Source organism: Lepidochelys kempii, chromosome 10 (genome assembly GCF_965140265.1).
Source record: "Lepidochelys kempii isolate rLepKem1 chromosome 10, rLepKem1.hap2, whole genome shotgun sequence".
In the NCBI taxonomy this organism is placed as follows: domain Eukaryota; kingdom Metazoa; phylum Chordata; order Testudines; family Cheloniidae; genus Lepidochelys; species Lepidochelys kempii.
Genome location: NC_133265.1, coordinates 84,027,319 through 84,040,156, shown reverse-complemented (window position 1 = coordinate 84,040,156; position 12,838 = coordinate 84,027,319). Strand labels below are relative to the sequence as shown.

The 12,838-nt window shown below is 50.0% G+C and overlaps 1 protein-coding gene across 2 annotated transcripts in view; it reads left to right on the top strand.

The window, feature by feature from the left end:
- RASGRF1 (Ras protein specific guanine nucleotide releasing factor 1) overlaps positions 1-12,838 on the top strand; it is a 96,180-nt gene that overhangs the window by 56,266 nt on the left and 27,076 nt on the right. For both annotated transcript variants that reach the window (XM_073304567.1, XM_073304568.1), the window contains 7 exons: positions 1,749-1,997; positions 2,929-3,299; positions 6,068-6,193; positions 7,203-7,373; positions 8,818-8,924; positions 9,900-10,012; positions 12,319-12,379. In XM_073304567.1, the coding sequence (XP_073160668.1) occupies positions 1,749-1,997; positions 2,929-3,299; positions 6,068-6,193; positions 7,203-7,373; positions 8,818-8,924; positions 9,900-10,012; positions 12,319-12,379 (1,198 nt within the window). The remainder of the gene's footprint in view (positions 1-1,748; positions 1,998-2,928; positions 3,300-6,067; positions 6,194-7,202; positions 7,374-8,817; positions 8,925-9,899; positions 10,013-12,318; positions 12,380-12,838) is intronic.

The window sequence follows — 12,838 nt, the reverse complement described above, 5'->3', positions numbered from 1 at the left end:
TGGGCAAGGCTGAGGAGACATTCTACAACAAAGGCCTGTGATGTTTGTTTGGGGCCCTGGAGATTTTTCTTTGTGTCTAGGAGCTGTTGTGTGCTCTGTTGAGGTAACGAAGCACATTAGCAGGGTTTTGTCGGTGGTGTTTGGGGAGAGGACATTTGCTCAGGGCTGTGTGAGGGGAGGTGGGAGGAGCTGTGTGGGAAGGGGGGAGCTTCAAGAGGACAAATGCGGAGGAATAAAGAAAGGGAAAAACAAAAGATTAAAAAGAAAGGGCTCAAGGAAATAGAAAGGCAGCTACCTCTGTGGATGCCGTATATACTGGTGCAGTGTGTATTTCTCCTGGTCTCCTCCCATGCTGCTCACAGGCCTTTACATTGGCGTAATTCCATTCTGGGCGTTAGGATTCTATGGTTTCTTTGTCAGTGATCTGGCAATAATTATTACTGATGTAATGTTTTCTAAAATACAGATGAAATGGGTATGGGGGCGATGAAGGTGGGGAAGGAACCAGAGTCCCCTACCTCGCAGTACACTAGCAACCAGGCCAGGCGGATATGGTTCTATGACAGGACATCTTCCAGTAGACACCCATCATGTTCCTCCTGGTCCACAGTCCAGCGAGTCAGTCCTAGCTCTTATCAATGCCAGGTGGAGGTGCTGGAACTGGAGGTGCTGGGGGTGCTGCTCCCGCGCCCCCTGGCTTGAAGTGGTTTCCACTTTGGGTCGTTGGCTCTCAGCCCCCCCCGTACACATTGTTCCAATAGCCTTGATGCCAGGAAGTTTCCACCCTCGACCCCATTTCATTCTAGTCTCCCCTGACCACAAAGCAGCGTTGAGCCTCGCTCTTGGCTGACCCTTTGCTCCCTGTGACAGATGGGGATGAGCCCAGTTCATCCCTGCGGTAACCCCACAGCTCTTAGTGCATCTCGGGGAGGGCGGGGCTATGGCTCTGCCCTCTTCCCCGTACCCAGCCAGCCTGGCATGGCCTGGGGAGTCCTCTGTGCCTTTTCCAGGGCGGTGCAGCCTGCGCACCTGCGTCTGTTGCAGGGGAAAATTCCTGCTGATTCAGGCTGCAGCCGATGCGTGGCCGTCCTGCCCCCTCTCTGAGGCGCCTGGTTGTGTGGAAGCCACAGTAAGAGTGTGCGCATCCCTAAATTCTGACAAACCCCTCCCGGGGGCAGGGGCTGTGGGCCGCTCTGCTCAGCTGCTTTCTCACGCCGCAGACACTGCAGAACTTCAAAGTTTAACTCGTTTACAGCAAATCTGCTGCTTTTGCATGTCCCAGAGTGTTTCCATGCACACTGGGATGGCGATTGTCACGTTCCCCTTGGGAGGCTCACAAATCAGAACATTAATTAAGAGGCTCTCCAAGAGAACACCAGTGTTCAGTTAACCCTGGATATTAGGAAAAACTTTTTCACTAGGAGGGTGGTGAAACACTGGAATGCGTTACCTAGGGAGGTGGTAGAATCTCCTTCCTTAGAGGTTTTTAAGGTCAGGCTTGACAAAGCCCTGGCTGGGATGATTTAACTGGGAATTGGTCCTGCTTTGAGCAGGGGGTTGGACTAGATGACCTTCTGGGGTCCCTTCCAACCCTGATATTCTATGATTCTATGATTCTATGAACCGTGGGGAGTCAGTACTGTCTCACTCTGCACCCCACGTAGGTATATCCAGGTGAAGTGTATCTGCCTACACAGCGCAGTGGTGTCACTCCAGGCTGGATCAGAGAGTTTCTGTATCCCCCGCAGGTCTGATGCCAGCTTGTATTGTGACGATGTCGACATTAGGTTCAGTAAAACGATGAATTCCTGCAAGGTCCTTCAGATCCGCTATGCAAGCGTGGAGCGGCTCTTAGAGAGGCTGACGGACCTGCGGTTCCTTAGCATCGACTTTCTCAACACGTTTCTGCATTCGTACCGGGTGTTCACCACGGCGGTGGTCGTTCTGGACAAACTCATCACTATCTACAAGAAACCCATCAGTGCAATTCCTGCCAGGTGAGGCTGCTCAGCCTCCTCTGTGCGTGAACCGGAGCCCTGACACCCAGGGGAAGTGGCCTGTGATCTGGGGGCTAGAGAAGGGGCTCTGAGGTTAGGACTCCTGGGTTTTATCCCTGGCTCCCTCAGTCCCTTGCTGGGTTATGCTGGGCAAGACATACATTCACTTGTGTCTCAGTTCCCTGTCTGTAAAATGCTCAGATGTCACCCGCCCGCCCACCCCATTATGAATTTCATTTGGCTGGAGTGTTGTTCTTTAAAGTTCCTTGATAATTTGAACACTACTGTTACTACTGCTCATATTGTAATGACACAACTTCCCCCATTTATCCACCGTGTTGCAAGAGTTAGCTACTTTTAGCTTTGGCTAAGCAATGACTTGGGAAAATAAGTCTACAGAAATCAAGGAGAAAGCAGAGTCTTTCAGAACAGTGAAAAGGGCTGGAACGAGGAATAAGAGGCAGAATTAGGAAGGGGAAGATTCGGGCTGAATAGTGGGTCACGCGAGCCCCTCCTGCTGCCTGCCTTCTTGGGGATGGCCCAAGGTCCCCCCCACCTCCTGCCCGCTTGAGACCAGCCCGAGGCCCCCCTACCTCCTGCATGCAGGGCTGGCCCAAGATCCCCTGCCACCAGCCCGAGACGCTCTCCCAAGCCCTCCCTCCCACTCAGGGCTGGCGTTGCTGCTTGCCCCCTCCCCCTCACATGTTCCTCTGCACTCCACTAGGGGTCGCACCCCACTAAGGGTTGCACCTCGCTTTTTTGGCTGATCATCAGTTGACAAGAGCAAAAGGGACAAATGCCCAGTTTTGCCAAAAAAGTCAGGACAGCCAGGACAGGGCTTAAAAAAGGGACTGTCCCAGCCAAAACAGGACCTATGGTCACCCTAGCTTTAAAGCAGGATGAATGGGAATCCGCTTTTGTTTCAACGCAGGTCACTGGAGCTCTTGTTTGCAAGCAGCCAGAACACCAAACTGCTTTACGGCGAGCCGCCCAAATCTCCAAGAGCAAATCGGAAATTCTCATCCCCTCCCCCGCTGTCCATCACCAAGTCATCCTCTCCGAGCCGAAGACGGAAGCTGTCCTTAAACATCCCCATCATCACGGGAGGGAAGGCTCTGGACCTGGCTGCACTGAGTTGCTCCTCCAATGGCTATGCAAGCATGTACTCTTCCATGTCACCCTTTAGTAAGACCACTCTTGATATAAACAAACTTTACGTGTCCAGTAACTACCCCAATAAAATACCTGATGAAGGTGAAACTGCATCTGAAAAACAAGAGGAGACTCCTCCGAACAAGCCAGGTAAGTCACTGTTAGTTCACAGGCTGGTGAGAGGTTCTCAGGCAAACAGTGGGGATCTGAGCAGAGGGAGGCAGTAGCAACGGGCCCAGTTTTTTCTTGCAAGAGAAGAGTGTGTGGCATTTGTAGGCTTTAGCAGGAATGTATAATTCACATGCAAGAGGCCATGAAACTTACCCCAGCCTGCGGGGACCATGCGGCAATCCAACCAACCTAACGTGGGGAAGAAAATGTCTGTAGGTGGCTGAACACACACATTCGTGCCTGGCTGTGGAGAAGTGAGGTCAGGGCACCCAGAGCAACAGCTGAGGCGTGTGAGTCAGGCAACATGGAGAGGCCAGGACACATGGAGACCCCCATAAGGTGCTGAAGGAAGAGAGCCTGAGCCAGGTGGGAACACAGCTGTCTTACCACAAACGGAAGGTGAACTGTCCTGGCTGCTGGCTGCCGGCAGCCCCAGCTGACATCAAAACACAGACCTATAAATGCCAGAAAGACAGAGCAGGAGAAAGGAAGGGGAGGCCAAACCTGGCCAAGTGTAACTGTAACCCTGGCTCACAGCACAATCCGTGGGGAGGGACACTCTGAGCCGGGCAAACTGACCAGCCCCTCAAACTGCCCAGTGCCAGGGATTTGGGATTAAATACCCACCCGACATTAGCCAGGTCTCCTGCCAGGTACAGCTCTAAGGATCTGACCAGAGCCTGTCGGATCAAGGACCGGGAAGAGCATATTAACTTGGCAGGCCTGGCACCGTTTCTCTCCATCTGATTGACAAAGTCACAGTTATTTGCACCTGCAGTTTGTGGGTGAAAGAGCAAAGGGCAGCTTTAAAAAATCTCTCCCTTTGTGTCCAAGCGGCGCCAGTAGGGAGCCAATCCTGCAGATACCACTCAGAACTGGCCTGTCCTTCGCCAAATCCAGGCCCCCACCCCTTTGCGCCAGCCCAGTTGCATGGTGCAAGTGAGGGCAGAGATGGGAACTTGGCCTGGCTAAGGAGTGCAGGGTCAGCTACTACCAGTACGTTGAATTAAATGAGGCTCATGTCAGACTGCTGCTGGGAGAAGCATGTCACAAGCCACGATTCAGACATGTTCCCAAACCGTCCCAACTTGTCTTGTTGGGAACACAGTGTTACTGGTGTGTGCCGTGGTTTATCACAGGTCAGTGAAAATTCCTGGTTTGACGTTGCCAGCATCTCCCTGGAAGTTATCAAAGACAAAGAGCCTGATCCCCGGTTGGTGTAAATCAGCTTAACACCTCTGACTTCTGTGGAGCTACACCCATTGTAGGAACGATGGGGACAGATTGGAGAAAGTCCAGAGAAGAGCAACAAAAACAATGAAAAGTCTAGAAAATATGACATATGAGGGAAGATTGAAACAATGGGGTTTGTTCAGTCTGGAGAAGAGACGACTAAGAGGGGACATGAAAGTTTTCAAGTACATAAAAAGTTGCTATAAGGAGGAGGGAGAGAAATTATTCCCCTTAACCTCCGAGGACAGGACAAGAAGCAATGGGCTTAAATTGCATCAAGGGAGGTTTAGGTTGGACATTAGGAAAAACTTCCTAACTGTCAGGGTGGTTAAACACTGGAATAAATTGCCCAGGGAGGTTGTGGAATCTCCATCATTGGGGATTTTTAAGAGCAGGTTGGACAAACCCCTGTCAGGGATGGTCTAGACAATACTTAGTCCTGCCACATGTGCTGGGGACTGGACTAGATGACCTCTCAAAGTCCCTTCCAGTCCTATGATTCTAGGATTTACACTAGCTAAGAATCTGGCCTCAAAAGTCTAGAAAACGTTGTTTGAAAGGGAAATGCTAAGAAAGAGATGGACAGATCTATAACTAGTTACTCCCAATTAACACATGCGCCTCCTAGAATCTGCCCCATTTTCACTTGGTATTCACTTGGGTTGTGAACACCACTAGGCCCCCTGCTGTCCTGAGGGCACTCTCATTTGTACGCACACACCTCAGCTTGTGTGTGGAAATGTTATCATTTGAGTGTACAAAGTGCACTCTGACCTTGGTTCATGAACCGTACCCACTGGTGATTGGATACACACAGTTAGAGGCCCTGAGCCAGGCAGAAGACCAAAGGCCCATGTGGTGACATTCTGAGATGGCATGGGATGTGCAAGTGGGGTAGGATAGGCATCATGGAACCCCACTTCCCATTATACGTAGTGATTTGGCCTGAAGCGTTCAGTGGATGACCAGTATAAATTCCCCGCGTTACACCATTAACCATCTATTCCATCCCAGTGACCTTACACCTACGTTTAATTTGCACTAGGCTGTTGTGTTGCTCAGCAGTTCTGTTACCATGTTCACCACCAATAAACAGAGCCTCCATCTTCTGAGCCCGACGCAGACATTTCAGCGTAGAACTTCCAAACCCCGGGAACACCGTCAGCTGAAGTTATTTACATGCCGTGTGGCAACTAAAAGCTGAATAACTTTCTGAGCTGTGTAAAGGCTTGTGGGTTACCCAGGTCAGACAGTGACCAGTTTAATTGTGCAAAACATTTTAGAATTCAGGACCAAAGAAAAACCAAAAATAATTCTCAGGCAACAGAACTTTGGTGCTTTTGATTCTCGTGTGTCCAGTGCTGAATAAAGCAGGGTAACGAGTCCCTTTTGGACTGTAGAGAGATTTGAAGGCGCTAAAACGTGCCTGGTTCACACCGGCTTCCAAACCTTGTTTTGCTGCAGTATCGACAGTTACAAGTGGGGAATCTGAACCAGCTCCTTGTTTCCTCCAGGTTCCGAGGTATCAGTTCGGGAGGAGTCAGACACTGATCCAAACCAGAGCGATGAAGCAGAAACGGAGACCTCGCCAACGAAATCTCCAACTACTCCTAAAGCCGTCAAATGCAAAAATTCATCAGGTAACGTGTGCAGAAAGTCATCTAGCACCTGGGATATTTGCACCACTACGTTTAGGATCTTTAGACCTGATTCTCCTCTCAGCTCTGCTGGAGTAAATCAGGAGAAGTTCCATTGAAGTCAGTGGAAATACACTGGTGTAAAACTGGTGTACATGGGAAGAGAAGCAGGACCTTTCTCTTGATTTTTTTTTTTCCTACAAGAATGGTGAAGGGCAGAGTTTTGTCTAGTTGCACCTGTGTCCTGCAGATGTTTCACTCTGGCCCAGTGGATGAGTACCTTCCTCCAGGGCTGCAATGCATTCTGCAGTGAATGTTCCTGTGATGATGTGAGCTCTGGGGTGACGCTAGGAGCCACGCTCTTTGAGTGTCTTGTCAGAAATAGTTCTCTTCTCCTTTCTGAGGGTGTTAGCAACCTGAGCAACAACTGGCGTGTGTTAGCCAGAGCCCCTTTGTGAAGCCATTCAGCCTGGGCTCTGAACTGCAAGGCCTAAGAATCAGTGCTGCATCATCGTTTAGGTCTGCCTCAAACTTCTATGCTGTGCTAGGTGTCCCAGGGAGGAAACTAGGCCTGCATCCCATAAAGGGGTTAGGGCGTGTGTAGAGATTTGTGAGATAATAGACTGTGCACACAAGAAATAAGTATTGCATAGCTTTGTGGGGCAATGCCTAGAGAACATGAAAGCATTCTGTACGTTTTAACCCCCATTCTGTGGGATTGAACAGAGAACTCTGTCGTTCAGTGAGACGTTTGATAAAGCCTAGGGGGAGGATAGACTCCTCTCGTAAACTCTCCCGTGGTAGATGTTTTGAATTTCTGTAGAACACTCTTGGTTTATGCCCTGCTAAAGCTGAGAAGGTGGCAGTTGGGCTACGAATTCTGGGGATGCTGCTCATGCGTTTCCAAGGGCAGCATTCTGTCCCATGGGGAAATGGGTAAACGAACGGGTAAAGCTGAGGAGACGACCTTTACCTTCTGTGCCTGACCTAGTTCTCCCGCTTCCTTTTCTAGATTTCTCATTGTTTTCTTATAACAATGGAGTCGTTATGACGTCTTGCCGGGAGCTTGACAATAACCGCAGTGCCCTGTCAGCTGCTTCCGCTTTTGCGATTGCGACTGCTGGAGCCAACGAAGGCACCCCGACCAAGGAGAAATATAGAAGGATGTCGTTAGCAAGTGCAGGTGAGGATGCACTTGGGAGAACAATGCTCTGTAGCTTGGGGCAGGTTGCAGTTCTCCCACGTGAAGAGAACCGTGAGCTACACAGCTATGGAGTATGGGACAAAGAGTTTATTTATAGGGCGACCATCACCGCTGTATCTGGTTACTGTTCCCTCAAATAAATGCAGCATCATCCCATATTATTCAATAGGATGCTTCCCTTAAAAAAAATAGACTAAGGACAAAGGACAACCCACTGCATATTAGATCATGCTGCAGCAGAGAGCATGTGGCCAGGTGTAGTCGGCTGGCCCTCAGCTTGGGCTTAAGCCGTGGTAGCTTTGAGTCTCTTGCCCCTGGGTGCCCAACATGAGCCCCCACTTGTGGGCAATCTCATTGTTCTCGGCGGGAGTTCCCCTCACTCCTCGAGTCCTTTTCAGAGCTCGATTGACAGTCCCCTTCTCGTTAGCCTCTAGGAGCGCTTCCCCGCCCCACCCCCGCAGCCCCCCAGGGCCTTCGCTTGTATGCATCTTGTCAAATCCGACTGCCTCAAACAGGGGGCTGAAGGGAAAGGTTAGCAACTGCCTCAGGCTGAGCTCGCCTTGTTCCTGGGCACTAGCCTTCCCTGTCCCTGGGAAAACTCCCCACCCCCTTCTGTGGCCAGTCTCACCCATTTAAACGCCACTTCTCCAGGTGGAGCACGTTCTGCAGGGGCACCTGAGTACAGGAATGCTCGTTAGCCTTTCCACTGCAGGGATGGGGGGTGCCCCACCACACCAGGGGACCAGCAGCTCAAACATGGCTACTCACCTGTGCGGTAGCTGGGCACAGTGGGAAGGATGGACTCTGAGAGAAAGGGGTCCCAGAGGATTTAGCCCTGTGCAGGCGATGATCAGTGTATTGTATTGCACCCATCCATTTGCACATGCGAATGCCGAGTCTCCATTTGCATGAGCAGTTTTGTTTGCGCACCCAAATCCAAGTGCTTGAATGCACACAGCTCTCTCGTGTGCCCGCCAGAGCCTCTGCCTACAAACAGGGTTAGTTCTCAGAGTTTCCCTTTAAATGTAAGGGATTAACTGGCCATTCGGGCTGTTCCACATGATTTCTGTTAAATTGTTAATATTTTTTAAAAAGAACAGGAGGACTTGTGGCACCTTAGAGACTAACAAATGTATTTGAGCATAAGCTTTCATGAGCTACAGCCCACTTCATCAGATGCATGCAGTGGAAAATACAAGTGGGGAGATTTATATACACAGAGAACATGAAACAATGGGTGTTACCATACACACGTAGCTCACGAAAGCTTATGCTCAAATAAATTGGTTCGTCTCTAAGGTGCCCCAAGTCCTCCTGTTCTTTTTGCGGATACCGACTAACACGGCTGCTCCTCTGAAACTTAATATTTGAAGTAATTCCTAAAATAATTGTATATGTGCTAAGTTCTTTGCAATGATTTTAGGCTTTCCCCCTGACCAAAGGAATGGGGACAAAGAGTTCGTGATAAGGAGAGCTGCAACCAACAGAGTGCTCAATGTTCTGCGCCACTGGGTCTCCAAACACTCGCAGGTACTTGTTAGCCCTGGGACAAAGGGATGGTTGCGCGTCTCTATGGCTGTGTTAGGCGGAGGCTGCACTGAGGCAATAGGATGAGATTTTACTGAACAATACTGGGACAATGAGCAGTCCTGTTGATTACGGTGAAATTCACCCAGTGCAGAGGGCTCTGTACACCCCTTAATAGGCCTTGGGGGTGCTCTCTGCTTGGGGGTGAATGCCACTGTACGCTTATTGGCTGAGCATGTTGGCCATCAGCTGGAAGAACTGCCTTTCCCTGTGTTTGTATAATTTGCACAAGGAGAGAAAAGCTCCGAGCTGCTGAAGAGGGGAGGCTGAGGAATCTGCAGATGCAAAACAGAACAGTCACTGATGTTACAGCAACGTAGCATGTACTGAGCATCCAAACCAACAGAACCCTCATTGTTTGTCCAACCCGGGTACCAAAATACAAGGCTGGGTCATAACAGTGGGTTGGGTTTTGTGTGCAAGAGGAAGGGGTTGCAGGAGGAGGTTAGTAAAACGTGTTCAGGATTGAAATGGCCTGAGGGCTGCTCAGCTCCCTGGGGCACCATTCCCCTTTCTCTCTCCTGCCTCTCAGCGCTGGCATTGCTTTTGGTGCTATGTGGAGCCACAGGAGCACCGCAGTTTATTAACAGTCGTGCCCCAAACTCTGCTCTGTCCAGATGCCGTTCATGCAAATGCAGAGACCAAAGTGGGTGCAGGGCCCTCCCTTTTCAATTCCTCTCTTGAAGATCTTCTGCGGCACAAACAGATTGTAACTGACAAGAGGACAAGCTGTTTTTCTTCCTTAGGAGGAGCAGACAGCATGTTCTGTCTCTTCTTGCAGGCAGAGATACCATAATCTCTGCCTGCAATTAATCGCGGAGAGGTTTATAAAGGGAAATAAGACAGTGAACCTGCTTGTAATGTACTATAATCTGAATAAAATGCGTGAAACCCTTTAACTGTACATGCTTTTGGCAGGACTTTGAAACCAATGATGAACTAAAATGTAAAGTGATCAGCTTTCTGGAAGAAGTTATCCATGATCCTGAGCTCCTGACCCAGGAGAGAAAAGCAGCAGCCAACATTATAAGGTAAAGGCTTATTAGTGGGAATGCATGTTTTCCCAGAGCATTATGCTGTTGTTAGCAGCTACCACCTGCTTTCACCCAGGATGGAGGGGGAGTAACATGTTCTTTGAGCAGTTTTACCAGTAATTAGATTATACGATTCGGGAAGCAAACATCAAAGATGAGCCAGATTCTCTGTTCAGTGACACTGCTGTAAGAGCGGCAAGTTACTCCCTGCCCAGACTGAGTTTGTATATTTAGATTTTTACAAGCTCCAATGAAAGAGCACAACCCCTCCAGGGCCCTGGGCGCCGGTCAATACTCCATGAACAACATACTAAACAAACACATCCTTCAGTCCCCCCCAGTTGAATCAGATAACCCAGCATAAATCACCCACCCCTCCCCGCCCATGATATCCAGAGTCCCACACCACTTCTGCCAGCCCCGCCCAACACCCAGCTCCCCACAGGTGAGGGAGAGAAGGTGGGACTGATGACCCGCTCTGAGGGCTGGTAGAGCCCTGAGGAAGGAGAGAGTTCCAAAGGTCAGCAGCAGGAGTAAGTGTCACGACTGGGGCTTGGGTGGTCACCCCAAGTGGTCAGAGTCAGGCTCAGAGCCAGAGTCAGAGCGTCAAGCCAAGAGTCGGAGACGGGGGCAGGAACCAGGTGAGGCGGCAGGGTCCAAGGTAGCAGCCAGCCAGGAATTCGCCCAGTTGGACAGAACTTCCTGTGCCTCCTTCTGGCTTAAATATGGCAGCTGGCTCAATCGGGGCCAGGCGCTCCTCCGATCAGGACGCCTGTGGGCGGTGCTTCTGGTGGGGCCAGAGTTCCATTGGCCACTCAGCCCACTAGTTACTAACCAGCCCCCGGACGGTGGCTGTGCAGGCTGCTTGGGGACCCGCAGACCCGGGTTCAAGACCCAGGGATCCTCGCAGTAAAACCTGTTGGCCAGTCCTGCAAACAGTCACTGCAGCACGGTGAGTTATCCCTGCGGGGAGGCCTGCTGACTGCAGTGACACCCTGCGCAGGAGGAGCTGTCCGCGCCGGAGTACCTGATGGCGGGATTGAGCCATGCCGTGGCCTCCTGGGCATGCCACGGGCTGCCCATTCCCTACACACACACTACCTCTTCTCTTACCTTGCAGTGAAGAGAAGTGGGGGGGGGGGGTTGAGATGTGCTGCTGTCTCAGTACACAGGGCTACGGCTCATGCTTACCCTTCTCTGCACCAGGGACAGTCTCCTATCGCCCTGGATCTGGAAAGCAGCAGCCCGGCATGCCTCGCTTCCCTGCGCACGAGCACCTGCAGGCCCAAAGCCTTAGCTAGAAAACTCGTGGGGCTGGGAGCCAGGCACACGGTTCCCATTCTCCAGGGCTGTCGCTGTTTGGCATGTGCTTTGTGCGCATGAGCGGGCCTGTCCGTATGGTGCGCTACTGAGCAAAGGCAGCATGCGGATCTGCCTCCATTCAGTCATTGTCCGACTGACATTAGGATGGCGCTGCCTGTGTGCAGGAACGCATTTGTTACACTGATCGTCTGCCCACTCAGCATGTGGCATTCCCACCGAAGTCAACAGGAGGCACTGGGGTGGAATAGCCATGTAGACCGGTGGGAAAGAGAAACAGACCCACCACTTCACACAGGACGGTATTGGCTCACACCTTTTCAGTGTGCGGGGCTAAGTCTGCAGACCCCTACTGACCCCAGTGGGAGTTGGACTCACAGGGATCTGAGGTCACAGTTTGGCGCATTAACTTTTTCTTTTTAAATAAGTAAAATGACAAATCTGACTACACAGAAGCAGCTTCTTCCATACTCCTAAAAGTTTACTCTATCAAAATATCCACGGAATGAAACTCTAAATGTAAAGCTGTGTTCTAGACCCGCGGCTCTCAGTCTTTCTGGACTACTGTACCCCTCTCAGGAGGCTGATTTGTCTTGCGTACCCCGAGTTTCACCTCACTCAAAAACTGCTTGCTTACAAAATCAGAGGTAAAAATACAGAAGTGTCCCAGCCACTGTTACTGAACAATGGCTGACTTTCTCCTTTCTACCAGGGAGCTTTAAAATTAATCAATTGGAATAGAAATATGGTACTTCTATGTCAGTGTATAGTATATAGAGCAGTATAACCAAGTCCTTGTCTGTATGAAACTGTAGTTTTTTACTGACTTGGGTAGTGCTTTTTATGTAGCCTGTTGTAAAACTAGGCAAATATCTAGATGAGTTGATGTACCCCTGGAAGACCTCTGCATACCCCCAGAGCCAAGAAATGTATACAACCTGTTGTTCTTTCAGCTAAAGTAACACTGCCTTTCTATTGCATAGAACTTTGACTCAGGAAGATCCAGGAGACAATCAGATAACACTGGAGGAGATCATACAGATGGTAAACAATTTTCTCCCCTCACTTCTTTTAATTATCATCAGGTTGATAGAGTGAATTACTAATATTCTGCTGTGAGGCACCCAGTCAGTTTTCGCATAGCCTAGATGTATGGTAGCATGATTGGCTGGTAACCCCTTCCAGCCGTGCTTTATTTGGACTGCTCAATTTGTCACATAACCCTGTCCCTTTGTAATTGTCAACAGAGATTATTTTCTTTAGGCTCTTTTATAAGGTGCAGCTCTCCGTTACCCTGTGAATCATCTGGTGCTAAAGCTGGGTAAATAATGCACAAAATGTCTAGAGAATTTATGCTTGCATGTTTTTGTGTGCCTGTACTTGGCCCTTTGTGTTAGCTTCCAGCTAGTCATGAACATTACTAGTCACGTTTCACTAGCATGCACTCATGGAAAGCAGATTTCAATGTCCCATGTGCAAGTATTTTCAACGATGAATTTTAAA